The sequence below is a fragment of the Colletotrichum aenigma genome (genome assembly GCF_013390185.1).
Source record: "Colletotrichum aenigma strain Cg56 chromosome Unknown KSG_Cg56_contig02, whole genome shotgun sequence".
Classification (NCBI taxonomy): Eukaryota; Fungi; Ascomycota; class Sordariomycetes; order Glomerellales; family Glomerellaceae; genus Colletotrichum; species Colletotrichum aenigma.
Window position 1 is genome coordinate 2267047 of NW_023500908.1, and position 24904 is coordinate 2291950.

The 24904-nt window shown below is 52.4% G+C and overlaps 6 protein-coding genes across 6 annotated transcripts; 4 read left to right on the top strand and 2 right to left on the bottom strand.

Moving 5' to 3' along the window:
• Positions 1-164: 164 nt before the first annotated feature.
• hyuA-1 (putative D-/L-hydantoinase subunit A) lies at positions 165-3386 on the top strand (the record flags this gene model as incomplete). Its single annotated transcript, XM_037317918.1, has 5 exons — positions 165-2296; positions 2345-2448; positions 2516-2592; positions 2644-2847; positions 2907-3386. 5 exons carry the CDS (start codon positions 165-167, stop codon positions 3384-3386), a joined length of 2997 nt encoding a protein of 998 aa, XP_037183487.1.
• Positions 3387-8430: 5044 nt separating this feature from the next.
• ecdC-2 (Major facilitator-type transporter ecdC) lies at positions 8431-10244 on the bottom strand (the record flags this gene model as incomplete). The annotated part of the gene is made up of 5 exons (XM_037317919.1): positions 8431-8597; positions 8680-9103; positions 9159-9864; positions 9937-9999; positions 10063-10244. 5 exons carry the CDS (start codon positions 10242-10244, stop codon positions 8431-8433), a joined length of 1542 nt encoding a protein of 513 aa, XP_037183490.1.
• A 718-nt stretch (positions 10245-10962) lies between these two features.
• OAF3 (Oleate activated transcription factor 3) lies at positions 10963-12909 on the top strand (the record flags this gene model as incomplete). Its single annotated transcript, XM_037317920.1, has 1 exon — positions 10963-12909. The coding sequence occupies one exon, from the start codon at positions 10963-10965 to the stop codon at positions 12907-12909; it is 1947 nt and encodes a 648-aa protein (XP_037183489.1).
• Positions 12910-13429: 520 nt separating this feature from the next.
• Xyl5-1 (Beta-xylosidase) lies at positions 13430-14878 on the top strand (the record flags this gene model as incomplete). Its single annotated transcript, XM_037317921.1, has 1 exon — positions 13430-14878. One exon carries the CDS (start codon positions 13430-13432, stop codon positions 14876-14878), a length of 1449 nt encoding a protein of 482 aa, XP_037183492.1.
• A 357-nt stretch (positions 14879-15235) lies between these two features.
• Positions 15236-16752, top strand: CGCA056_v002665 (Carnosine N-methyltransferase; the record flags this gene model as incomplete). The annotated part of the gene is made up of 3 exons (XM_037317922.1): positions 15236-15391; positions 15474-15716; positions 15799-16752. The coding sequence occupies 3 exons, from the start codon at positions 15236-15238 to the stop codon at positions 16750-16752; spliced, it is 1353 nt and encodes a 450-aa protein (XP_037183491.1).
• A 6511-nt stretch (positions 16753-23263) lies between these two features.
• GNT1-0 (Glucose N-acetyltransferase 1) lies at positions 23264-24512 on the bottom strand (the record flags this gene model as incomplete). Its single annotated transcript, XM_037317923.1, has 3 exons — positions 23264-24004; positions 24067-24147; positions 24204-24512. 3 exons carry the CDS (start codon positions 24510-24512, stop codon positions 23264-23266), a joined length of 1131 nt encoding a protein of 376 aa, XP_037183494.1.
• Positions 24513-24904: the final 392 nt, after the last annotated feature.

Below are 24904 nucleotides of genomic sequence, written 5' to 3' on the forward strand. Positions count from 1 at the left end.
GATGGAAATGTTGATGCTTCAACTGACATCGTGGCTCTCAGTTAAGCAGTCGGCCAACTGAGAACAGCGACCTACAATCGTCAGGATAAAAAGACACGCATTTCCTGGACGAAGGCAACGAATAACATACCCTATCAGCCGGGCAATCACAAACCCCGGCCATCATGTCTCTTTACCGTATCGGCGTCGACGTTGGCGGCACAAACACCGATGCTGCCATCCTCGACATCACAGCCCCCAACACTCCCGGCCGCGGCGTTCTCGCATCTCACAAAGCCTCAACAACACCGGACATAACCAGTGGCATCGAGTCAGCAATACGAGAAGTCCTGACGACCTCTGCTGTCGATCAAAAGAAAGTTCTCAGCGTCACAATCGGCACGACGCACTTCATCAATGCTTTGGTCGAGGCCGACACCCGCAGACTCAGCCGCGTTGCTGTCATCCGCCTCTGTGGCCCTTTCACGAGACAGATCCCGCCCTTCTCTGACTTCCCGTCTGGCCTGAGGAGAATCCTAGACGGAGGGGTGTATTACCTGGATGGTGGGCTGGAGATTGACGGCCGAGAGATTGCGCCACTAGATAACGAGCATATCAGGAATGCTGCGAGAGAGATTGTTGCTGCCGGTGTGCAAGCAGTTGCGCTCGTCGGTGTTTTCGCGCCTCTGGATCATTCTGGCGTGCACGAGGAGACCTGCAAGAGGATTATTCTGGAAGAAGCGCCGGGGCTGGACGTCGTCTGCTCTCATGACATTGGCCCGCCTGGCTTGCTCGAGCGAGAGAATGCCACGATTCTCAATGCAGCCATCCTCAGAACAGCACAGAAGGTTACGCGTGGCTTCAAGCGGGCAATGGCTCGTCTGAGGCTGGCTTGCCCACTGTTCCTCTCGCAGAACGACGGCACGCTCATCGATGCAGATACTGCAGCGGAGTATCCTATCAAGACATTCGCCAGCGGTCCGACGAATAGTATGACCGGTGCAGCCTTTCTTGCAGGCCTGAACAAGGTCAAGACAATGACCACAGATCCTTCTGATGCCTCAGTTGCCGATGTCGTTGAGCCGCAAGTTTTGGTCGTCGATATCGGTGGCACAACAACAGATGTCTGCGCCTTACTTCCATCAGGTTTCCCGAGGCAGGCCCCTGGGTTTGTCGAGGTCGGCGGGGTGAGGACGGCTTTTTCCATGCCCGAGGTCGTTTCCATTGGTCTCGGCGGTGGTAGCAAGGTGGGCGTGCACCCTACATCAGGAGACGTTACTGTTGGTCCTGGGTCGGTTGGTCACTTCCTAACGCAGCAGTCAAGAGTATTTGGCGGCTCCACGCTGACTGCGACGGACGTTGTCGTGGCCTCTGGCAAGGCTCAACTCGGAGACGCCGGTCTGATCAAAGACGTACCTGCCGAAACAATTGAGAAGGCGCGTCGGAGGATCAAAACCATGCTCGAGGGTGTCATTGAGCAGATGAAAGTATCTGCTGCCCCGGTGCACGTTCTTTTGGTGGGCGGAGGAGCGCTCCTCGTCACGGAGGACTTAGACGGCGTCGGAAAGTGCATCCAGCCGATTCATCAAGGCGCGGCCAATGCCGTTGGAGCCGCGATTGGTAAAGTTTCTGGAGAGGTCGACATCATCGAAATTTTGGAAGGTAGAGATGAGAAAGCTGTTGTTGCAGCGACTTGCCAGAAAGCAATCGACATGACTGTTCAAAAGGGCGCGTCAGCGGACGATGTGCGCATCGTGGAGGTGAACAAGATGCCATTGCAGTACGTCGACAACGGGGCTATGAGAATCCAGGTCAGAGCTGTAGGCAAGCTTTGCGTGCCGGAAAATCCTGTATTTCCTCCAGAGAGCGGCGACACTGCTGTGGAGGAGGAACAGGAGGACGAGGCGGTGAAGGAAAGCGTCCCCGATGCTTTAAGTCCCACAACAAAGCCATCACTCCATGTAGACCTCGAGACGTACCGACCAAATGTGGAAGATGGGGTTTGGTACGTTTCAGAGGTAGACCTCGAGCTGATTTCGACTGGCTGCGGTGTTCTGGGCACCGGAGGTGGAGGCCCGACGCATCATGAGTTCCTTAAGAGTCTACAGGCCTTGAGGACAAGTGAGACAGGCAAAATGCGGATCATCTCACCGAAGGCATTGAAAGACGAGGATATGGTATGCTTTGGATCGTGGTATGGCACGCCCAGTGTCATCAATGAGAGAATCGCTGGTGGCACGGAGATCCCGAGCGGTATTGACGCAGTCACCAAGATTCTGGGAATCAAGTCTCTCGACGGGATTTTCATCGATGAAATGTAAGTCGCCAATCCAAACTTGCGTATTCACAGACTTACCAGAGTTAGTGGCGGCGGAAACGGCCTGAGTATCTTTCCTACGGGTGTATACTACGACATCCCCGTTGTCGATGGCGATGCCATGGGAAGAGCGTACCCAACGATGTACCAAGGTATGAGACCCTTGTTCTGGTGATGCATCCTGTTAGGAAGACAGTACTGACGCCTTTATCCGAACAGCCACTCTGAGTGTGTATGGCCATCCCTTGACTCCCTGTGCTCTCTCAGACGCGAGGGGCAACGTTTCCGTTGTGATGGTGGGACCCCTTCTCAAGGCGCTTTTTATTCTTTACTAAAGTTAAATGCAGAATACCGATACCCCCATACGTCTAGAGCGCTTCCTGCGGACCGCAGCGATTGAACTTGGTCTTGGATGTGCCGTCTGCGCCAGACCCCTTCCTGGATCGGCCATCAAGTCTCATGGCGTCCCTAACACAGTATCGCAGGCATGGTACCTTGGACGTGCAGTCCGTATGGCTCGGAGAAGGAAGTCCAACTACATAGATGCGATCGTAAGTCTGGGTTCTGATGTGCTCCTCTGTTGTTATTTGTCTAACGCGTTACTGTCTAGTTCGACGTTTGCGCCGGCAGACTCCTCTTCACAGGCAAAATCATAGATGTCCGACGCTACGTCGGCGGGGGCTACACGATGGGCAGCGTCCTTCTCGCCCCTCTTGCTGACGAAGAGCGCGAGTCCGATGCTCGCGGACCCTCGAACGCCGATCGCCATATGCTCATTCCTTTCCAGAACGAGTACCTCTACGCCGCTCTAACGGACTCCGAAGGATCCGATAAGGACCAGGAAGTTATTTGCACCGTGCCGGATCTCATCTCAATCCTGGGCCAGGATGGTGAGGCGATCGGCTCACAAGATCTGCGGTACGGCCTGCGCGTTAATGTCATTGGGCTGCCTGCGCATCCCTTGTGGAAGACGGAGAAGGGCATGCCAGTGGGAGGACCGAAGGCCTTTGGACTTGAGATGCCCTTTGTTGGGGTCGGGGAGTACACGGAACCGAGGAGCGTCATTGAGGAGTTTGCGGCGTATGTGTAGACGAAACCCATCGCCATGGCAGGCAAAACATACGCATTCAGCGGAAAAGAAGACAGATTCGTACTCAATCTTTGCTATTGCTATCGTGTTTCCCAAGGTGGGACGTGATGGCAGCCAAATGGAGGGCCCTATCTAATCCAGACCAATGAAACCTATCCTTGATGCAGTAGACTTATCACCTATCGCAGAAATGAACGCGACCCTCGCCAAGATTCATCCTGTCCAATCACTGAAATCGTGAAAGTCCCGGTGAAGCAGGCCGGACATCAGGCAGTGTAGTAGCACCAGATCTCGCGATCAAGTCTCTCCTAGAATCAAGTAGTCAGTAATGTGAACGCAACCCAAACATCAGGAGCAGCAAACTTGCCTTTCCATCATCCTTCAAGAACACGGTCTCGCACCATGGCGCATCCTCATCCGCCTCGTTCTTGGTCCAGTGGTTCTCCCACTCGACGACCCTGCCCGCCATTTCGGAGCGGAAGTCGATGGTAAAAAAGCCCATGCGGGACTTCATCTTGAGCGAGCCGCGCTTGTTGCCATTCTGGTCATCGAGCACCAGCACAGCGGGCAGATCGGTCCTCTCGGGCGCCGTGTAGACGGTGACGACGTGGTTGTCCTCGTAGGTGGCGATGACCATGATCTGGTGCTTGTTCTCGGTGTACCAGATTCGCTGGCTGAAGCGAACGATGCGCTTTGTCGGGCCGGGGAGGTTTGAGTCTTTGGGAAGGCGGGGATGGACCTCGGGTGAGGCAGGAGCGGAGGAGGGGAAGACGATGATTGTTTGGGTGCTGTCGTGGAATCGGGTAATCGTTGCTTGGGCGGAGGCTGTCACGACGACGACGGCGGGACCACCCGGGGTGGTAGAGGTGGAGGACGGGGAAGGAGCGACGGCCGGGGGATCGAACCATTCTGTGACTGTCGCTTTAGCGGTCTTCGTGACCCAGGCGGTTCGAGCGGAGCTTGAAGATGAGGATGACAAGGAGGAGGAAGAGGTTGATGACGAGGAGGATGAGGACGATGAGGGCTGGATCCATTCCGTGACTGTCTCTTGGGAGGTCTGGGTTACCCAAGCGGTGTGTTTAGCCTTGGAGGAGGTAGACGTGGTCGAGTCCGCGACGCTGGGTGTGCTTTTCGTTCCTGGCCAGAGGACCACGATGGTGCTTGAAACCACGACGGTCGTGATGTTGCGAGTCGAGGATGATGTTGACAAGGTCACGGAGGACTCGGTAGTTCCTGATGAGACACACTGAGTCGAGTTGGGAATATTCGTGGTCGAAGTCGAGGTGGCAGGCTTCGAGGGCTCGGTGGTGCTTCTAGAGGCAGCTGTGGTTGTGTCGGGGACGGTAAGCGTGGACGAGGAATCGGAGATCGAGGTGTGGTCGATTATAGAGCTCTGTGCACTGGTGGTAGAAGGGGAGGAAGTCTGGCTCGAGGAAAGGGGGTTGGAAGAAGGCTTGGACTTCTCAGTGGTCGAAGTAGAGCTGAAGGCGCCGGTCTGAGGAGGAGCGGGAGAGCTGCCATCAGGCGCGGTGAGACTGTTTCCACCTGTCGCGATGCTGCCCAGGGAGGTCGGGATAGACAAAGGGGGACGGTGAGTAAGCAGGGAGCTCATGGACTGAGGGATCTCAGTAGCTTCGCAGGGAATTCCGAGCTCGATGTAGGTCGAGATGGTGGTCGTGAGCACGATAGTTCGCATCTCGCGATGGTTGAGGCGTGGCGAGGGAAAGCTAGAGACCTGGTTGTTGTGGGTTGCCTCGAAGGCCAGGTTGGAGCCTTTGTCCATGCCCTTGCGGTGATGATCTGACGAGAGAATAACGTCAACATGTTACGCTAGATAAAGCTGGAAGTTAAAGGAAAAATCACCTTGGACATGAGCCTGGCAGGTACCAACGAGCATTGCAACCGCGAGCATTAGGAGCAGGCTGCGGCACAGGGCCTTCCAGAAAGACTGTTGCGCGTCCATTCCCCCCCCCCCTTTTTTTTTTTTTTTTTTTTTTTTTTTTTTTTTTTGGCGTTAGATTTTTGTGACTGGAGTAAGGTGCTGCTTTGATTTAGTTGGGTGTGAGAATTTGTGAAGGTGGGAAAAGCAGGGAAGAATGTTGGGTAGTGGATAGTGAGAAGACCTCAAGATGGGGACAAAGGTGTGTGGATCTTTGTCCTATCCCAAGGAAGGAACGACCAGTGATTCACCCAGAAAACTTAATAAGGGAAGAAAAGGAAAAACTGCTTTCTGTGGATTATTTTGCAGCTTGAGCAGTGAATGATAGCGGTTGGCTTAATCTCAAGATGAAAGGCGAAGCAAACATAAGATTCGTCACTTAAATGGGTAGATTACAGGAAGGTACTAGGTTTAAACAACGCTCCTTCCCAGGTATTAGATAATACAAATTTGCTGTTTCATACCACGCTCAACAGCGGATTGAAAAATGCCCGCAATATCCTCGTTAACACTATAAACGAGACCTTTCCTCCTGCATACGTTTCCATCCCTCCTGTTGCTAACGGGCTCTGACGCAGGCTCAAGAAGGATACCAGTTGTTGCTGTTATACGGCTAAACCCATTAGGGTTCGTTATACGTCTGATGTACCTTTCTCTTTTGAAGGGCAGAATATGAAGTTGTCCCGCCTGGGGTAACTGATCTTCCAACGTGTCAACCCACACTGATATCAATGCCATTGTGGCAGCTGGGAACTCGTCTGCAGAAAGCGTGATCCCGAAGTCTCCAGCTTTTTTATACTGGCAGCTGATGACTCTCCCACTCAGCGTTAGTGAGCCCCCCGTTACCCCGACTGTACTATCTTTGCCAATGGTCTCGACCTGAGCATTGATAACCTGAACCCAATATTCTACATTGTGACCGGGGTCCTGAGATCTAATGTCGATTGGCCCGTCTACTGCAGCCCAAGACCAAGATGGAGCTCTATACCCACATGAAGTTCGGCTTCTGGGCGGGTATACAGACCAAGCGAGATCATGCAGGATTCTTGACTTCCAAATTCCGGCAAGATAGACGTCTCCCGATACTTGAAGAAACAATTTGGCGATTCCAGCAAATGCAGCTAACTTGTCACTGGGCCGGGTGAGATCACATCCTGAGTATCTTCGTATGAGTCTCTTCCAGGTGTTGGCTTCTTCGGCGCTGAATAATCCCTGGTTTTCGGTCCCTCGGTAAAGAAAAAGATCGTACCCGGCCCGCTTCAACGTATGATCCTGAGGAATGCCGAATCTGAACGCCTCGCATTTGACTATCGATTTGTGACATTCCCAAAGAACCTGGTTTGATGCGAAGTAAAGCATTTTTGGCGCGAGAAACCATTCTTGAAGAACCCAACCCCTCTGCATCAAGGTGCCAGGGTCCAGCTGCCGTTGGAAGTATCCCATATGGGTAACATAATAGTTCCTCGGTTTCAGGGATGATATGCTGCTGACCATCATTCGATGCTTCAACTGCTCCGGATCCCGATCCCTGAATAAGCCATCTTCCGGGCTTGACCCATCAACCGCAGCAATATTACAAGCCGAGTGAGTGTAAACCTCTGCCATGAGTGCGGCTTCTCTCTCCCAGTCCTCTGTGGAGTCTTGAATGATGCACAAACTGGCTATCCATATATACCGGATACCAAAGTGGTGGGCCACTGTGACCAGATCTTGGAATGTCCGAGGCATCTTCCTGATGTCCTGTCCAGAGCGAAACTCCATCAATGTTTCTGACAGAAGTAGAAGGCTTGGACCATGCCCCCATCAGTAACTCAAGTTCATGTATGGAGGGTGCTGCACATCCTCCGGTATATCTTCGGCAGATATTGCGAGGTTCCATTCGGAGTTGCCGATTTTTCCAATATCTAGAAGTCTAGTTGGAAGCCACTCAGATGTCCTAGGCGTACATTCTCCGTGGTACTCTGAGCAATGTCGGTACCATGATTTAGCGAGATCGAGGGTCGATTTAGAAGAGGTACTCCTTTCTAGAGTTCCCAAGGAGAAGAGAGTATCGAGACCGCGCGCCCCGTCTGAACAGTAGAAATCTTCGAGTGCTTAGCATTGAGTCGGAGAAACCGGATCTTCAAGCGACACGAAACACAAACCTTTTATATCAAGGCGGTACATCTCAACCTGGATAATGCCAAGGCCAATGCCGGTCAAGGGGTTCTGGAATTCGACGCTGATATGGATTTCTTTCGGGCCTGATTCACGTGTCTCCCCGCGCACGTCAACGACACGATACGTAAGGCCTTGCCAGTCCTCAAATCGTCGCATCTCCCATGCAGCTGAGTGCAACTCTGTAGCATTCCGAACTAAATGACAGATAAAGCATGTCTGAGCAGTCTTCTTGAAAGTCTTTAAGGATTGACCAAGCGGTCTGATTTTCGTTCCCTTGCAAACCTTTGAAGCGGCGGATGGTGGTGGTAGAAGAATCTGCGCACATACTGCACAAGACTCACTCTTGAGCGCCATTGATAGGGATGTGAGACTGCAGAGGAAGAAATCGGATGTTGGGGAATTTTCGTAGCCCACCCTATGAGGGGGTACACAATAGCATAAATACCGTAAATCAGTCCAGCCCAGGCTTCGTCCAGTAATGCAGTAAACGTACCCAGGGGTCCGCAATAACTGCCCGAGGAAGAAAGTGGATAAAGAGCGAAAACTGGGCGTGAAGATTTAGAGGCTAGGCGAGCAAGTCCTTTTGAGGTTGCGCCAGTAGGCTCTTATGGCGACCCATCCATTCTAGAATGAGTGCGGAAAGCAGACAAAGTGTGTCAACAAACGGTGTGGAGTAAAGGTGATAGATCATGATAGAAGCAATGAGGATAGCCTTCGCTGCATGTTCTTGCTGACGGTGAGACGCAGGCTGCCTGTCCCACCACACCCTAAGAGTGATGTATCAGATGACTGGTTAGCAGAATTAAGGCAATGCACGCACGCATATGAAGCAGCCCTGCCTTGCTGGCTGACGTTTACGAAATGATTGTAAAGAATTTGTAACCAGTGTATCGCCATCAATATCCATCAACTTGGTTTTCCGACGATGTCTCCTTCAAAATGCAATCACATATCGCCCATCCTTCTCGGTGGAACCTTTGCAGCAAAGAGACGATCAATCTCATCAAACGTCTTGCCCTTGAGTTCGGGAACGTAAAAGAAGCTTCCGATGGTACCGACCAAAGCCAGACCTCCGAAAATAAAGCCGACCTTTCCCTTGAGATTCGCCTCATCTGCATACAATTAGCCGAAAGAAACGCATCTATGGTGTCCTCCACAAAAGCAACTTGCGCAAGACCAGGGACAGATGCTTACCAGGGTTGACGAGATAAGGGATACAAAAGTTCATGATAAGACCACAAACAGCCTGGGTCGCGGTCGCCAACGCAATTGTCTTCGCTCGCATCACCGTGCTCGAAGCCTCACCGAGAATGGCGAATGCCATTGCGCCAACAGTCAAGAAATAGACGAAGGCATAGATGACAGTGCAAGCGGCCTGCACCCACTTCGCAGCATCCGTAGGCACGACGTCCATGATGCCGATAACGAGGAGGAGCAGGGTCAGGGAGGCCATGCCGGACAAGAACACCTTGCGGCGGCCGCAGGACTCGACGACGAACCAGCTGACTATGTTTCCCAGGACACCACAAGCTGTCACGCCAACACCGAGGTCGAAGGATTTGGAGACGTCGAGGCCGGCGAGCTGAAAGAAGTATGTCGAGTATCCTAGGACGAAGACCTGGAGAAGTACTGGTTAGCAGCTTGTCTAGATTTATTGGATGCGGAGGACTTACGATGCCGACCAGGTGTTGGCAGAGGAAGACACCAGTAGAGATACCAGTGCGAAGGCGGTTCGTTCCCTTGAAGCAATCCATGAAACCCAACTCCGATGACTTGTTCAGCGCCTCCTCTTCAATAGTGGCCATGATACCCGCAAGCTTCGAGTCGACATCATAACCCGTACCATACAGCTTTTGCAAAGACTTCTTGGCTTGTTCCAACTTGTTCTTTCGGGCCAGGTACCACGGCGTCTCGGGGGCGAAGGGGAGAAAGACGATCAGGAACAACGCAAAGAAGAGCTGCGTGGCGAAGGGACCCCGGTAGGCCCAGCGATCGGAGCGTTCTCCAAAGGCCTTGACGACCGCGTTCGAGAGGAGTTGTCCGAGAGCGATGCCCAAGTTGACACCAGCCGTTGCAAAACCACGGAGGGCGACAGGGGCGAGCTCACTGCATGCCAGGGGGGCAAGGGTGAGATAAAAGCCCAGGCCTGCGCCGAAGATGAGCTTGGAGGCGAGGAAGGCGCCCCGGGTATCTGAGAGTATCTCTCCGACGCAGCCACCGCTACAGACGACGATGCCGATGAGAAGGGAGTTCTTTCGTCCGATCTTGTCCGCCATGTAACTGCAGAGGAAGCCGCCGAAGAATTGGCCGACGGTGGAGATGACGTTGAAGGCGGATTGCCAGTCGGCTGGGAGGATTGCTTCGCCATTCTCGACGTATCTGATTGATTCATCATTAGCCCTTCGTCTTGAACCTCATCAAGCTTTGTTTCTGATAGTGTTGGTTGCGTACCCGAAGTCGCGGCGGAAAGACTCGACGGAAATCATTGCTCCGTTAATCTGGGCATCGAAACCCCTGAATTGGTACTTCTGTCAGTCTTCATCTCGCTCCGTAAGTATTGCAACACCGATTTCGTACCATCCAATAGCGGCCATAGCCCAGTAGAAGCACCACCAGACGATGATTTTGTGGTTCTTGAAGACATCGCGAACTGTAAGGTCGTGTTCCTGTTGATTGGTGGTGGCTGCTGCATTGCCCTTGGGGTCATGCACATGCGACACACTTGGCTCCAAGTGATCCGCAGGACCGGCCTTCTCCATCGCTGCTGTTCTTTGGTGCCAGTTGCGGCAGTTGAGATGGAGTTGTGTGACTCTTTGACAGAAAAGGGGGTTCTAGAACTTGGAGAGAGGCCGGAGGAGGTTGGCAGGGCGGTGGAGAATGAACAGGGCGATCATGTCAAAAAGTCCGGGGAAGCCTTTGAGATTATATCCAACTCCGGCTCATCGTTTCCGGCCGTCAGGTTACTGGACTTGCCGACTCGTGATGGTTGCTTGCATGGGTGCAAGTCGGCATGCAAGTTGGTTACCAACTGAGGTCATCCTGACCGTCGTTTCTTGCTCAATTACGGCTAGCAAAAACACACACAAAGTGCGACACTCCGCGGACTCTTCAAGCGAAGCTAGGCCGGTCCTAGTCAGGTCTGGCCAAGGGTTCGCTCAGCTCCAAAGTCAGTCGACGCGAGTCCGCGTTTGGCCGAGGTGCAAATTCCGAGAGTGTGGAACGATTCCAGCGTGTGGTGCCCCGCAAATTTCCCCGCGATCCAGTTTCGGATTAGCGTCTTTAGGCACCTTTTCTAGGCCTTGAAGAAGCATGTCTTTTCTCGAGCGATATTCCGCGACGTTTTCCCCATGTTTTTCTTCAGCTTCCACATCACTCACCCATCCCGTGTCAGTTGCAGCAAACAACGAAACCAGCTGCGTTCCCCACAGAGTCGAACCATTGCAATCCGTCTGTTTTCCCCAGTTTATCTCTTACCTGATGGCTGACCCATCTCCCCCGGAAAACCACGTGTCGTCGGCGCCTGCAGAGTCGGTTCCAGACCGGAGCCAGCCGGAATCATCAACAAAGGCCAACACCCGCCCGTCGGCTAGGGGAACGGCATTCTATCAACGGAAGAGAGCTGTAAGAGCATGCCAGGTGTGCAGAGCTCGAAGGACGAAATGCGATAATCTGAAGCCGTCGTGCTCGTTCTGCCTCAAGGTCGGGGCGACCTGCATACAGTCGCCCGTCGACTTGTCCAGCTTCGATCCAGCAAGTCTCAAGATTTTGGAACGACTGGATGACCTTGAGGAGTTGATGAGATCCGTCTCGGTTGAGGGGTCTTCAAATAAGACGAGGGTACTTGAGGCCCCGGCCGAGCCACGTCTCGAAATCCCGCCGCCGGAGGGGCCTCCAATTCAGCTTGGCATGATTATTCCCCCTGGCCCTGAAGAGGTTATGTCGTGGCACATATTTCAGACGATGACGAGAGAGGCCGCAGAAAACGACGGTGTGCTACACGTCGATCACCCCACCGCCGCTGCGAGCTCGCCGGCTTCAGTGCTAGGTGCACTCGACATGGAGCCAAGAAGGGTCAACGATCTGCTTGACAGCTTCTTCAGCTATGCCCATGTCAAGAATCCCATCCTGGACGAGACCGCAACGAGGAAGATGGTTTCGACGACAATCATGAACGGCATCGACTGGTCTGCCGAGTCCTGCTTGTCTCTCCTGATTTTCGCATTAGGGTCCATTGCGACACCCTTCGGCCCGAGTCACGAGACCATGCCCGGAACCCTGGCCCATGGCAACGCTCAATCGTTCTTCCAGGCGGCTCAGAAGAGACTCGGGATTCTACTGTCGTCGGACGACATCATTGCGGCTCAGTGTCTCTTCCTGTCAGGGGTTTACATGATGTGCATCTTCCAGCCCGTCAAGGCATGGCGGTACTTTGTGCAGGCGCTCGCAAGCTGCCAACAACTCCCGTTCCTTACCCCTGAATCTCAGCAACGCTACCACAACTACGTCGAGTCGGGCAACGAGCTACACAATTACTCCATTGACACTCTCCAGCAAGCCATCTACTGGTCCTCATGGAAGTCCGAGCGGGAGATGAGAGGAGACCTCTACTTACCCGACTTCTCCCTCAGCGACAAGGAGCTGGCGTTCTACCCTCCCTTCTTCCCAACGCCACCGGCCCCAAGGGCAGAGGTCGAGGCTGCTAGTGACCCACGTCTGGCGCGTGAGAGGACGTCGTGGTACTTTTACCTCTCCGAGATATCTCTCCGCAGACTCGCGTCTCGGATTAGCGCCGAGATGGTGGGTCTCCAGAAAGAGCATCCCACGCGCCAAGCATATCTCGCAGCCCTGACCGAGGCAGTCCCGCAGTATGAGGAACAGGCACGAGGCTGGATCGCGTCACTTACACCCGGCCTGTCGTTCAATGAACCTCCAGAACAGGACGACGTGTGCAGATTCGTGCTCAGAGGACACGCCATAAATCTGTTTGAGAACATTTACTGGCCGTTCATCACTGCGTATCTCGACAGCCTGGGCGCGAATCCGAGCTGTATAAGCGGGCCCCTGCCAGATAGTTGCATTGCTTTTGCGCAAAAAGGTCTTGAAATTCATCTTGAACGCCTGAGAGTGAACCAACCGGGATACTATCACCGCCACCATGGAACACTACCTCTCATGAGGTCTTGTTCACGAAGTGCGTTAGTCCTGACGGCGGCCGCTATGTTTATCGAGACAAGGGGTGGCAATGGCTCAGAGGGAATCTGTCAGATGCCTCCTGGTTGGGAAACTGGCGTCGATGGGACCGTTGACCTACTCGCATTCTGGCAAGGTGAGGTTCCACAGATGTCAAAGATACGGACGCTATTGAGGGAAGCACGCGCGCTTGCATCCGGGACGTCCCCATCGGCATATCATCTAGGATCATAGACAATGGTCCAGATTCACGGGTAAAAGCCTTGAATCACCCCACATAGCAATTCAGCCTAAATACATCCTCGATCGACGCTCGGCATACGAAGCTTTGAAACGGAGCCGATGTGACCTCTCTAAAGCAACCCGACTGCTGGGTCGAGCATCGGGAGTGAGCTCACTCGGAACAACTAGCTCCCCCGCCAACTCCCCGCTGCAATCCCTGCTCTTTGTCACGCGCGGGTGTCTGTACCCCAGATCCGGGTTCATCCAGTCTGGCGTCCCGAATAACTGGGGAACGCGTTCCGGACACGACCCACTTCCACCCTCCATCGCGGAGTGTCGCACTTAAGAATCCGAGACTCCTCACCACCTGATGCGCGATGACAAAAGAGTCCAACGACGCCCTACGGCCCAATAATCGGGACCGTTTCCCGGGCCGTTGGGCTAGGTGCTATGACCCGGGTATAAAGGACTCCCCTCGAGAAGATCAAGAGGCTCTGCAGGCCAAACCAAACCTCAGACCACATCCGCAATCATGTCACCTACCACACCCAACCCCCCCTGCACGATGCTCCGCGTCAGCGGCACCAAGATCGTCAACGAGAATGGTGAAGAAGTCATTCTCAAGGGCGCTGCCACGGGCGGCATGCACAACATGGAGAACTTCATCACAGGCTACACCGGTCACGAGCACGAGCACCGCGAAGCCCTAACAGAGGTCCTCGGCAAGGAGAAGGCCGACTTCTTCTTCTCCCGTCTCCTTCACTACTACTTCACAGAGGCAGATGCCGCCCTCTTCGCATCATTAGGCCTCAACTGCCTGCGCGTGCCCTTCAACTACCGCCACTTCATGGACGACGACAACCCGAGCGTGATCAAGAAGTCCGGCTTCGAGCTGCTCGACCGGGTTGTCAACTTCTGCGCCAAGTACAACATCTACGTCATCCTCGACCTCCACGCTGTACCAGGCGGTCAGAATCAGGACTGGCACAGCGATTCCGGCATCTCAAGGGCCCTGTTCTGGGAGTTCAAGGACTTCCAAGACCGCGCCGTCCAGCTCTGGGAGGCCCTCGCCACCCATTACAAGGGCAACAAGGTTATCGCGGGCTACAACCCCCTCAACGAGCCCGCAGACCCCAAGCACACCCGCCTTATCGCTTGGTACGAGCGCGCCGAGAAGGCCATCCGCGCCATCGATCCCGACCACATCCTCTTCCTGGACGGCAACACCTACGCCATGGACTTCTCCGCCTTCGACCCAGCAAAGACCCTCCCCAATAGCGTCTACAGCTGCCACGACTACAGCCTCTACGGCTTCCCCCTGCCCGAGCAGTACGACGGCACCGACGCCCAGAAGCAGAAGCTCCGCGCCAGCCTCAAGCGCAAGGTCGAGTTCATGCAGAAGGCCGGCGTGCCCATCTGGAACGGCGAGTGGGGCCCCGTCTACCAGGACCCCGCGACGGACGCCAACGCCGCCGCGACCAACGAGAAGCGCTTCGCGCTGCTCAAGGAGCAGCTCGAGATCTACCGCGAGTTCGGCGGCATCTCGTGGAGCATCTGGCTGTACAAGGACGTCGGCTACCAGGGCATGGTCTACGTCGACCCGGAGAGCCCCTACATGCGCCTCATCCGGCCCTTCGTCGAGAAGAAGCAGCGACTCGGTCTCGACTTCTGGGGCTGCGCCGACAAGAGCGGCATCGACGACGAGGTGTACGGGCCCTTCATCGCGAAGCTGAAGTCGACGCTGCCGGAGCACCTGCACAAGAAGAAGTACCCCAAGACGTGGACGTTTGACCGCCAGGTCGAGCGCGTGGTGAGGGAGTGCTTGATGAGCGAGTACCACGGCTGGGAGTTTGCGGAGCTGTTCAAAGGGAAGACGGAGGCCGAGTTGGAGGAGCTGGCGGCGAGCTTTGCGTTGGAGAACTGCGTGAAGCGCGACCGGTTGAATGAGATTCTGACGGCGGACGCTGAGAGGGGGAACTGAGGTAAAACATGATTATGAAAGTGACGACTAAAGAGGAGAAATATGGGGCACTTGCGGGAACTTTTGCAGCGGGATTAGCATCCAAGAGAAATGTCGCATGTCGGCTGGGCCGTTGGTGGTGATTTTTCACGTTGGTGGTCTTGGCGGCCATCAGGGTTCTCGGTCTCATAACATTGCGCGTAATTCAGATTTTACAAATCTCAGCCTCAATCACCACAATCACCTCTCACTTATCTCAAAAATACAGACTTAGAAATCTTCTTGTTTCCTGTTTGAGGACGGTCGCTTCACTGGCTGTCTTGTTTTGGCCAACACGTCTCGATCGAGACTAGGACTTCACTCACCCCCACCAGCACCATGAGACTGTCTCAATCGATCGCGTGGCTGCTCACGAGCTTTGCCAGCGAAGGTCTTTGTTCAGAAATCGAGTCTCAGCTGCAAAGTGGTCTGGTCGATAAGAATGTGGCAGACGTGGCAGGAGGCGATGTCGCGCAGAGAGCAAACCTGGTCTCGGTGAGTCTGCCGCTGCAATCTCGGTGTATCTCTCAGTGGGGCACATGGAACCATACACCTAATTTCACTAACATTGAGGAAGACTCCCATTGCCTCACTCGTTGAGGTTCATGAAGTGATCGTCACCATGGAGGACGTCCCGGATAAGCCCAGGCCCCGTCATGAGCAAGAGAAGAAGAATCTCATGAAGCGCTTGAGCAAGTCTCATGGCAAATGGGACACTAATCATCCTCGTCACCGTCTGATGGAGGCGCTCTTTGGGTTCAGCCGTTACAAGGCAAGACAGATGGCGGAACTCAACCGATGGAAAGACCTGTACACCCACGTGTCGAAGGCCCAGAAGAAAGCAAGTGCCCTTCCGCCTCCACCGGCGTGTCCAACTGTTACTGACCGGTCGACTTGCGTAGGTGCTGGAAAAGACGATCGGGTACTCTAAGAAGTTCGAGACGGCTGAAACACTGCACGATCTGAATCAGGAATTATGCAACGAGATCGTCGAAGCCGCGCTTGAGTACTACGGCGTCTCACACGAGGAGCTGGCTGCACACAGTAAGGCCAAGGACGCCGCCAATCAGCTTGCCGATAGAGTCAGTGTCTCTCAGGCGTTGAAGCACTTTGTGAGAGACTGGTCTACATCGGGCCGAGGAGAGCGCGAGGACGCGTTCCCTTGCATTCTGAGCACAATGGAGTCCCTCTTCCCTGACAGGTCAGACAAAGACATGAAGGTGTTACTCCCGGGCTCCGGGATCGGCCGTTTGGGTCACGAGATTGCCTCGCTGGGCGGCATCGATGTTACCATCAATGAGTGGTCGATGTTCATGAACCTCGCTTATCGATTTCTCGAGGCGCATCCACGACCAGGTGCCAAGTCGGTTCACCCGTTCATAGACAGCTGGTCTCATCACGCGACTAATGACGATATGTTTCGCGGGGTTTCCTTCCCTGATGCGCGAGTAAACGCCAGCTCTGTACTCCTCGTTGAAGGTGACTTTGTCACACAGTTCAAGAGTCACAAAGGAGAGTACGATGCCATCATCACGCACTTTTTCATCGACACTGCAAGGAATGTCATGAGCTACTTCGACGTTATCCACGCAGCTCTCAAGCCGGGAGGTTATTGGATCAACTTTGGGCCATTGCTTTGGGGAACTGGCCCTTTCGTGCAACTGTCGTTGGATGAGATAATATCGATCGCCAAGACCATGGGCTTCGAGCTCATGAAAACAACAGGGATGTGTGGGGAGATCACGTTCGAAGGTGAGGTAGTCAGGGGTAAAAGAGCGGTATACGGGTTCAACGAGATGGCCCTGACAGAGAATGCATACTCCGCGCAATTTTGGGTAGCAAGAAAGTCGTTTTGAGGCTGGTTGTGAAAATAATAAACCCAACACAACGTTCTAACATGTTTTCTCCCTTTTCAACCTGATAGATGTATTGCACGTGTGCCTGCCATTGCTTTTATTTGAATCCTGTTCAAACCGCTTCCTTGTTGACTTGTGAATGGTAGCCATCTAGGAAAGAATCAATATGATACAGGCTTGGCAATTACTGCGATTTACCGTCAAATACAGGGCAAGGGGATCAGCCGTCAATACGATAATTTTGACTGTGGGACGTCGCACAAGGTTCCTGTTTCATTTCATGCATGTAAGCTCGTCCTCCAATTGAGCGGGAACCACATAATTATTTCTTGTGCGACCCTAACGGCCGAGACCTTCATCAAAGGCAAACTCGGATATTAGCACCAAAGGAAGCGGTAAAATTTTGATGAACATAGCCCGTAGATCACTGACGTAAAGTATGACATAACTCGTAGCCCATTGTCTTGCCATTTCTAAAGACAATTTGTCATTAAACAGATTTCAAATTTTTTTAATCTAACTTTGATGTCCTTTTTGTATGATATTCGTGATGAACAAAACAGTCTTACTTAAGGCAGTTCTCGGGCGAGTGAAAGCTCTCCATGAGCAGTGAAACCCAAGATCCGAAAACCTGAACCCAAGACAGGGTTGTTTCGTTTCCAATGTTGCTAGCAAGTCTTGCCGCCTGCAGCCTCCCAAGACACCTCGTCAACTTGTCTCTCCGCTTCTCGGAACCAGGCCTGGGCATTCAGCGTGCTTTGTCCATATGGTGATCAAAACATCAAAATGGCCGAGACATGTATCTAGGGAGCTTGAAGGCTGGGCCTGCTTCCACATATCAAGAGCCGATGACGGCTCCCCAGCTACGCGAAGCAATCTCTGACCATTCCTGGGAAGCCGCTATCAAGTGTTAAAAGTCATTGGCCATGCCCATTAAAATCTCTGGGATCTTCCAATCGCGGTATACTATTTTATACTTCGCTGGCAATCAATAATCTGGCGGTCTGACCATCGACCAATAGTAGCTCGCTTGAAGATTACAGGGCTTTGCATACAACTAGGCGCAGAAACGGCACACCAGGGCTGATCGGAACACAACAAAACACTACTCAAAATCCAAAAATACCTTTGGGAATACCCTCATTTCGGCATTCAAGCAACAGGCGCTTTTCGGGGGGTTTTTATGTGATGCCGCCTGGGATGAAGTCACGGGATCACGGAGCCAGGGGCCCAGTTACATTGCTCCGAGGCGCGGCACAGCCACTGGTTGTGGCGCCGCAGTTCTGTTCACGTGACGAACAGGCGAAGCAAGGAGGAGGGGTTTGTGGTAATCATGCCATCAGGAATGATGACATGGCATCACAACAAGCGGACAACATACACAACCAGTACAAGGTTCGCATTTTGGAAACGCAAAGGCTCCCACGGCAATTAGGCGGCGGCAAAACGTTATTATTGACGGAAACGTCTGCTTCCGTGGCGAACCACACCTTCTGCCGCCGGCTCGGGGAACGCCGCATTTGCGTCTCGCAGCGCCCGCCCCAGCCTGAGGGATCGCGGTTTCTCTCACCCGACCGATTAGTTACCCCTGACTGCATCGGATGCTCTGATCCTAAGCCACTACACCAGACCATCTCGTCCGATTTCATGTGGCTCGCCGGGGCTGGGATTGGCCAAAGTCTCAGCCCCAAATGCCCTAGGACAGAAGACCCATTGGTGTTTGGCCCCCGGGAGCACATTGATAACTTTGATGCTGGATACCATGAGATCGCTCCAAAGAGAAAACAAGTATACATCTGGCAATGCGTTCGTCACAGACTCAATCAACCGATACTTCCAAAACTAACGTGAGAATAGTGTCAATGTGGGCAAGGCTCAAACCCCATCAGATACGACGGTTGTCGCAACTGCGGAATTCCTCGCTGCGCCTATTGTCCTGTCACTAAAGTGAGAGTGTGACCTTGAGAGTGTACAACCAGCTTAGCCGCATGCGACGTGGTTGCCAATGAAGCCAAGAACAACTGGTCGAGTGAAGCACCAATGACAGTACACTACGTGCTGCCACAAGGCGTCAGATTTCCTCAACAGCTTACTGCCTGGGGTGCCTATAAATGGTTTGATCTTGGACGTTGATATCTGTCTTCTGGCCTGTTCATGATGTCAACGAATCTCGCTCTCCTCTGCAACAATATCGACTCGAGTCGCGGAGGCGGACTGAGATGTCTCGAGGCCATTCAGTATTTTTTTCAAGCTTGAGTGCACTAAGGGTTTACAAAAACATCGTTTCTTTTGTTGTCTACAGGAAAAGTCGGAGATTGTTGACTCGCCCATAATATGGTAGTCGAGCGACGGGTAGATGTACCTTGATTTCATGCCGGGGGCAGCACTTCAGGGATTCTTTCTTTTGTTGATGTTTTGAAAAGTCTTTCCCACAAAAGTACGTGTTGTACATAGATGGAGGATGTGGGCTATCTGGATTGTGTGGTATAATTTTGGATCATATGTTCAGCACAGGTAGGACATCAACCGCCTGTTGGCTATGCTAACAACTGACCAGGGTTTCATTCACCGTATAATGAAACCTGGCAAATGATGACTCGGGATGATTACTCGAGAGAATCTGACGCCTTTGTCGGAAAGGGCAGATTGGGTTAATATATGAGAAAATTGCAGTTGATTATCGTGCTACTTTATCAATCCTGTGAGGCAGATGTCTTAAAGTTGCCGTGATGGTGGGACCGCGACCCGGCTGAACCCGATCCACCATTAATCCCCTCTGGGCTGGGGTTGGATGCGTACCAAAATCGGCTCCGAGCCTCGGCTTCAGACCCTGTACTGCCGTCCTCCTTTTGTGCTACGGATAAATTCTGCGAACATGCCATCCAATGGCACCGTGAGGCTGACATCTCAGACGTGGCATCCACCTCTTCGAAGACTTCCATAATGCGCTGTCTTACATCACAGAATTGGCCGCTCAACCACTAAGATGGACCAACCAGTGCATGCACCCACAGCTAACCTATCTGTCATTGGACGTGCCAAGTCTGATGCCGCAGACCTGCTTGAATGCGACAGCACATGATTTGCACTTTCGGTGAGTGAGGGTATTGGTTTTATCTTCCTCTCAGAATCTAGAGGGCACAACCGTGCCCCCCTCGTGGTGAAAGACCCTCCTCCATCGGCTATCGCGTCATGGGTCTCCGCCCTGAATATCTTTGGCGGGACAACCTTCCCCATTAAGGCAAATCTATGTTCAGTTGCTGCCTAAAACCTCCAATTCAACATCGCATCTTTTCGAGGCTGCAAATGCGGCATGAGTCAAGGAGAGCACCCACGAGAGGTTCGATTGAAATGGCCAGGGTAATCGAGACTCGATTTGGTGGACGAGTTAGTATCCGAGGTGTGTCTGGTGTCGGTTTTCTGGGTACTTATTGGCGTCATTGCCTCGGGTTGCCTTGCGTTGTGGTTGGATCGATCGGTCGCCCCTTTGACGAGCGGTCAGCATACCGAAAGTTGCCAGCACTCGTTTTGATCATACGGGCAGCCTGCAGCGTACTTATACCGATGAGCAGCTGACTCTGAGGCCTCCGACCAAGCCAACGTATGAATGCCCATTTCGGCCTGATGGCAGGTTCTGCGCTCATTACCGCACAGATGAACACTTCCTCCCAACGCAGCTATCGCCGTGCCCAACGTATGGCATGGGGCGGTCGGAACGAGCAGTGCCAGAGATAGTTGCCCGCACCAGGTTCAACCCAAAAACCCAATCATGTACTGTCCGCCTCTCTTTTGCAATGACACAGACTTCAGTCGTCGGCCCAATCGATTCGACATGCACACTCCAGCGTAAACGCAATGCTACGTGTCAAAAACAGTCATGCTTCAAAGCTGCATCGCAGCTTCTTATGATGCAAGGAACTTCTATATTAGGCCTTGCCAGCCTGTGAAGCTGCCCGCCAACTCATCATGATCTTAGTTCTCCAAATGATAACTGATCAACCCTGCATCTTCATTGCTTGGGTCAACATGATACTATCGAGATGTCTTCCTCCTTCTCACGGCGTCGTCCGCGTCGTATCAATTGGAAACGACCTGTGACCACTAGAACCTCGGATATCTCATGGGTCGACGATATTGTCGACGCATTGAGCGATGTTACGTCGGAAAGGACTGCCCATAGTTTACTCAATTTGTTTTTGGATGCTCCCGACAAGCCCCCGCGCCTTGGGTACGAAAAGTCCACATTTGGCCGACTATTTGGACCTCAATTTCTGGAGCACCTCCGCGAAGCGAAACTGGGCCTCTCAAAAGGCGAATCTGTCTGGCTTCATGACGTGAACCACGACAACGTGGCTCGACCTTACAGTGGGCGAATGTCAATCGAAAAGTTCGGCGAGGTCACATTGCTAAATGTAGGCATCCCGTATTTTTCTGTCTACGCGGTAACTCGCGTCGGCTACAAAAGGTTTGAGTAATACTGACAAATCGATTTCTCTAGCGCGCCGACGTCAAAGGAATGGTCGACGCCGTCCGTCGAAGGATGTAAGTCAATCACAAATATCCGATACTACCTGACTCTGTCCTCTGTTAACATCCATTTTCGAAGTCATTTGCAAAACCCCTGTCGAGATTCTCTTGGTGTTTTGACCTTGAGGGCTTCGACAGAACAAAAACCAGTTGTCCGCGATTTCATTCGCAAGCATCTCGATGGTGATGCCGCCATTGGCATCAGAGAGACGGTAGGTATGGTGTTGGTGTCGTATACCAGATAAAGGCTATCGGGTGACTGACATATTGTTGCTCACAGACGGCCGGGGCTTACATCTTGGAGTTTCATCTGCCGTGCCCGGTATGGCTCCGAGGGAAGAAAGCAAGGAAAGACCCCCGGCAGACATCTGACGGAACCCCACTCCGAGACTCACTCAACCTGTCATTTCTTTCCGCGACAAAGGCCTTAAAGCCTCCCTTGACAGAGACTGACTTTTTGTATGAGTCTCAAACCTCGTTCTGTTTGATCGGCTGGGATATCAAAGGGTGGACAGCGTTTTCTGCTGTTGACTGTTATTTTGAAGACGACACTGACGCCGACAACCCTTTCATGCTGGCTCACTACAACGCTGCGGACGATGACGACGATGAATTCTCTCGAGACTTTGACCCTATTGCGATAGGAGAACTGCCTGTTGATGTCAAATTGGTTAAGGATCCCCGCGAATATTTTCTATGGGTGGCTACAATTCGCGTTAAGAGAGTCCAGGAAGAATGGAGCAACGTCGTGTGCAAACTTCGCGAGCTCACTAAAGAATATGTAAGTGTAAATCGATTGATAACAACAGGATCGCATATCCACGGGGAATTCTGGGAAAGATGGTCACTGGCAAATTTGTACTGACACCAGCACCATCGTGCAACAGTTGTCGGATCCACACATCCCGCTAAAAAGAAAGAACACAAACCTGGGTACTGCGAAGGGCGATAGTGCAAATCTTGAGTATAGCGAGGCTTGGTTCAAGCAAACCAGCATCCTTTTGACCGAATTAGTGACCAAGCTTTGCACGCTTGTGAGCTGCCTGAAGCGTTTTCTTGAGGCTGGTCGGAACGAATTCAACATCCAAGAAAACAAGGACATTTCGAGGAAAGTCCAAAAGTTTCTTTGGGAAATTTCTGACTCAATTGAAGAGATGGAAAACGTTGTAGAGGGGCTAAATCATCTTCAGGCCACAGTCAAAGACTTCAAGGCACAGGCAAGTTATCAGTCAACGTTGATTGGAAAGGCTGCGTGCTGACAACGTCTCAATCTACACAGTTAGGAATGCATATTGCGGTAGATGAAGGCCGAGCCATCAGACTACAGTACATCAATGTCACAATTGTTAGTACACATACCTTCAGATTTGACAGTCACTATCGAGACCCTCGTAGTCTTGCTGACATAACCATTTGCGTCGCAGCTTCAAGTCTTCTCTCCATTGGCTCTAGCAGGAACAATCATTCAGGCTGGGATTTTTGTGTTCAACGTCTATGTCTCATACATAGCTCTTACCGTCGTTCTGGGAGTCCTCACACTGAATCTTGAGAGGGCTATCGAATGGTACGATAGTAAGTTTGGGTCGATAGACAAATTAGTGGAACCACCAAAGCGAGACGAAGTGGATACAGAGCATATTAGTGGAGCTACGCAGACAGGATTCTCGATTCCTTTTTTTCCTAACTTCATCCGCAGGAGGCTTCAAAAGAAGCCCGCAGAAGACACTGTTTGAGTTGTTGGAAGCACACAGCAAACATTCCTAGCTGATTCATGTTGGAAGTTATTATGAATCGCAACAACATGAATGTTCTCTTGTAATATAAAACATTGGCTTGGACACAAACAGCAGCATCAAAAGCTCCGGGTAGCAAAACCATGCTAGCACACTAGAATAAATGTATTGTTAGACTTACATATACACGTATCGCCGAGGCCTGCACGAATGTATCATTCAAGATGAGACCCATCTGAATTTATTCTACCTTACCCTTCCACGATCTTACACTGCTGAGACCTTTCTCTGTCGTAGTCTTCGTAAAAGCCAGACCACATAACGCGGTCCGCGCACCTGGGCCGATCTTCTCTCTCGACATCATCATCCCGGCATTCCGGTAAGGATGCTTCCCACTGCTGTTTCGTTCTCGGCAGCCATGGCTTTGGCAAAGGCCAGTCACTGAAGTGGACCAGGAACGACCTCGAGACCTCTCCCATAGCATTCCACTCCTCGTCTTCTTCGGGTGCCAAATACTTTGTATGGTCCTTGGCGCGAAACTCCCCAGTTAACAAAGCGAGACGGCGATGGGGAAGAATCATTGCTGAGTCCTTGAACATGTGATTGACAACCTCCATGTCGAAGTCTCCGGATCGCAGAGCCTCATCCATAATCTTCTTGTAACGTCCTTCGTTCGGTTCGATGAGCATGACATGTGATCCGAGAACTTGCTTCGCGATGTCGGTGCTCCTCTCGTTAAGCCAGTATGCTCTCGGGACGGCGACGGGGGCTGCCGGGCTGAGGAAGTAGTGATCCATCTTGTTCAGGACGAGTGAATCGGAATCGAAGGCGAGGACTCGGGTCCATTCAGTAAGCGCAAAGGCGTGAAACTTCGTCAAGCTCTCCCGCCAGGTGGCGTCGCCCTTGGTCGTCGAGATAACATCGAAAGCTCGCATGTGGATTTCCGGTCGTTCTTCTTTGAGTTTCACTAAAGCCTTTGCCTCACGAGACGACTTGGTAGAAATAGTTTTGTTAGCAAAGCAACGATATGTAGCTCTGGGTCTTCGTAACTCACTCCTTCAAGCCATCCTTTAGGGTGAATAAGAACCAAGTCTTCCTTTGCGCCATAGCGCCGCAAGCGTCCGAAGTTGATCACCTTAAAAACAAAACAATTAGTGATTTTTTTCCCTTCGAGTTCCGTATTCAACACACCGCATTGCACAGGTAGTCGAGACTCGTCGCGTACTGAGCGTAAGCAAACTTGGGTTCAAGTTGCTCCGTTGTCCAATATGGCTGCCAGGGTGGTGATTCGATAAAATCGTTGATAGGAGCAGGTCGATTCTCAGGTCCTAGAAACAGAATGGTCGTAGCAAATACGAAGATTGTGAGAATGACGGCAAGAAGAGCCTGTATTCTTCGGGGAAATGTCAGCCGTCTCAAGACTTGAAAAGTTCCCGTCCCTCGCTGTTCGGCCGAGGCCCGGCTGCCGTCGCTGGTGATGGCATCTAGTGTCCACGGCATCTTCCAAATCACCATACGACGTCAGAGAGCGACAAATAATCCCGACTCTCTGCATGTTGGGGCCAGTGAGATTTAAAGAACGCTGGTGCGGGTCTGACAATCAAGTAGGTGTACTGCAGTGTGGGGGTTTCCCCTGGACCCAACCACAAGACCCCTCGGAAATACAAAATGTGTACAGTTTTGCGCTAAACCCTTTGAAGGCGGGCACGTAAAGAGCTTGGCTCTTTTATGTTTACCGGCGCGCGTAGTTTCCGCTACTGGGGTTTAGCTAGGCTAGTCATGGGTACCTAAAAGACCCTTCCGCCATAATCCCTACGAGCACGAATAAGAACAAGACTTGTCTCGTACTCAAGCTAAGTACTTGATCGCCCCTGCAAGGAACACCAGACGGC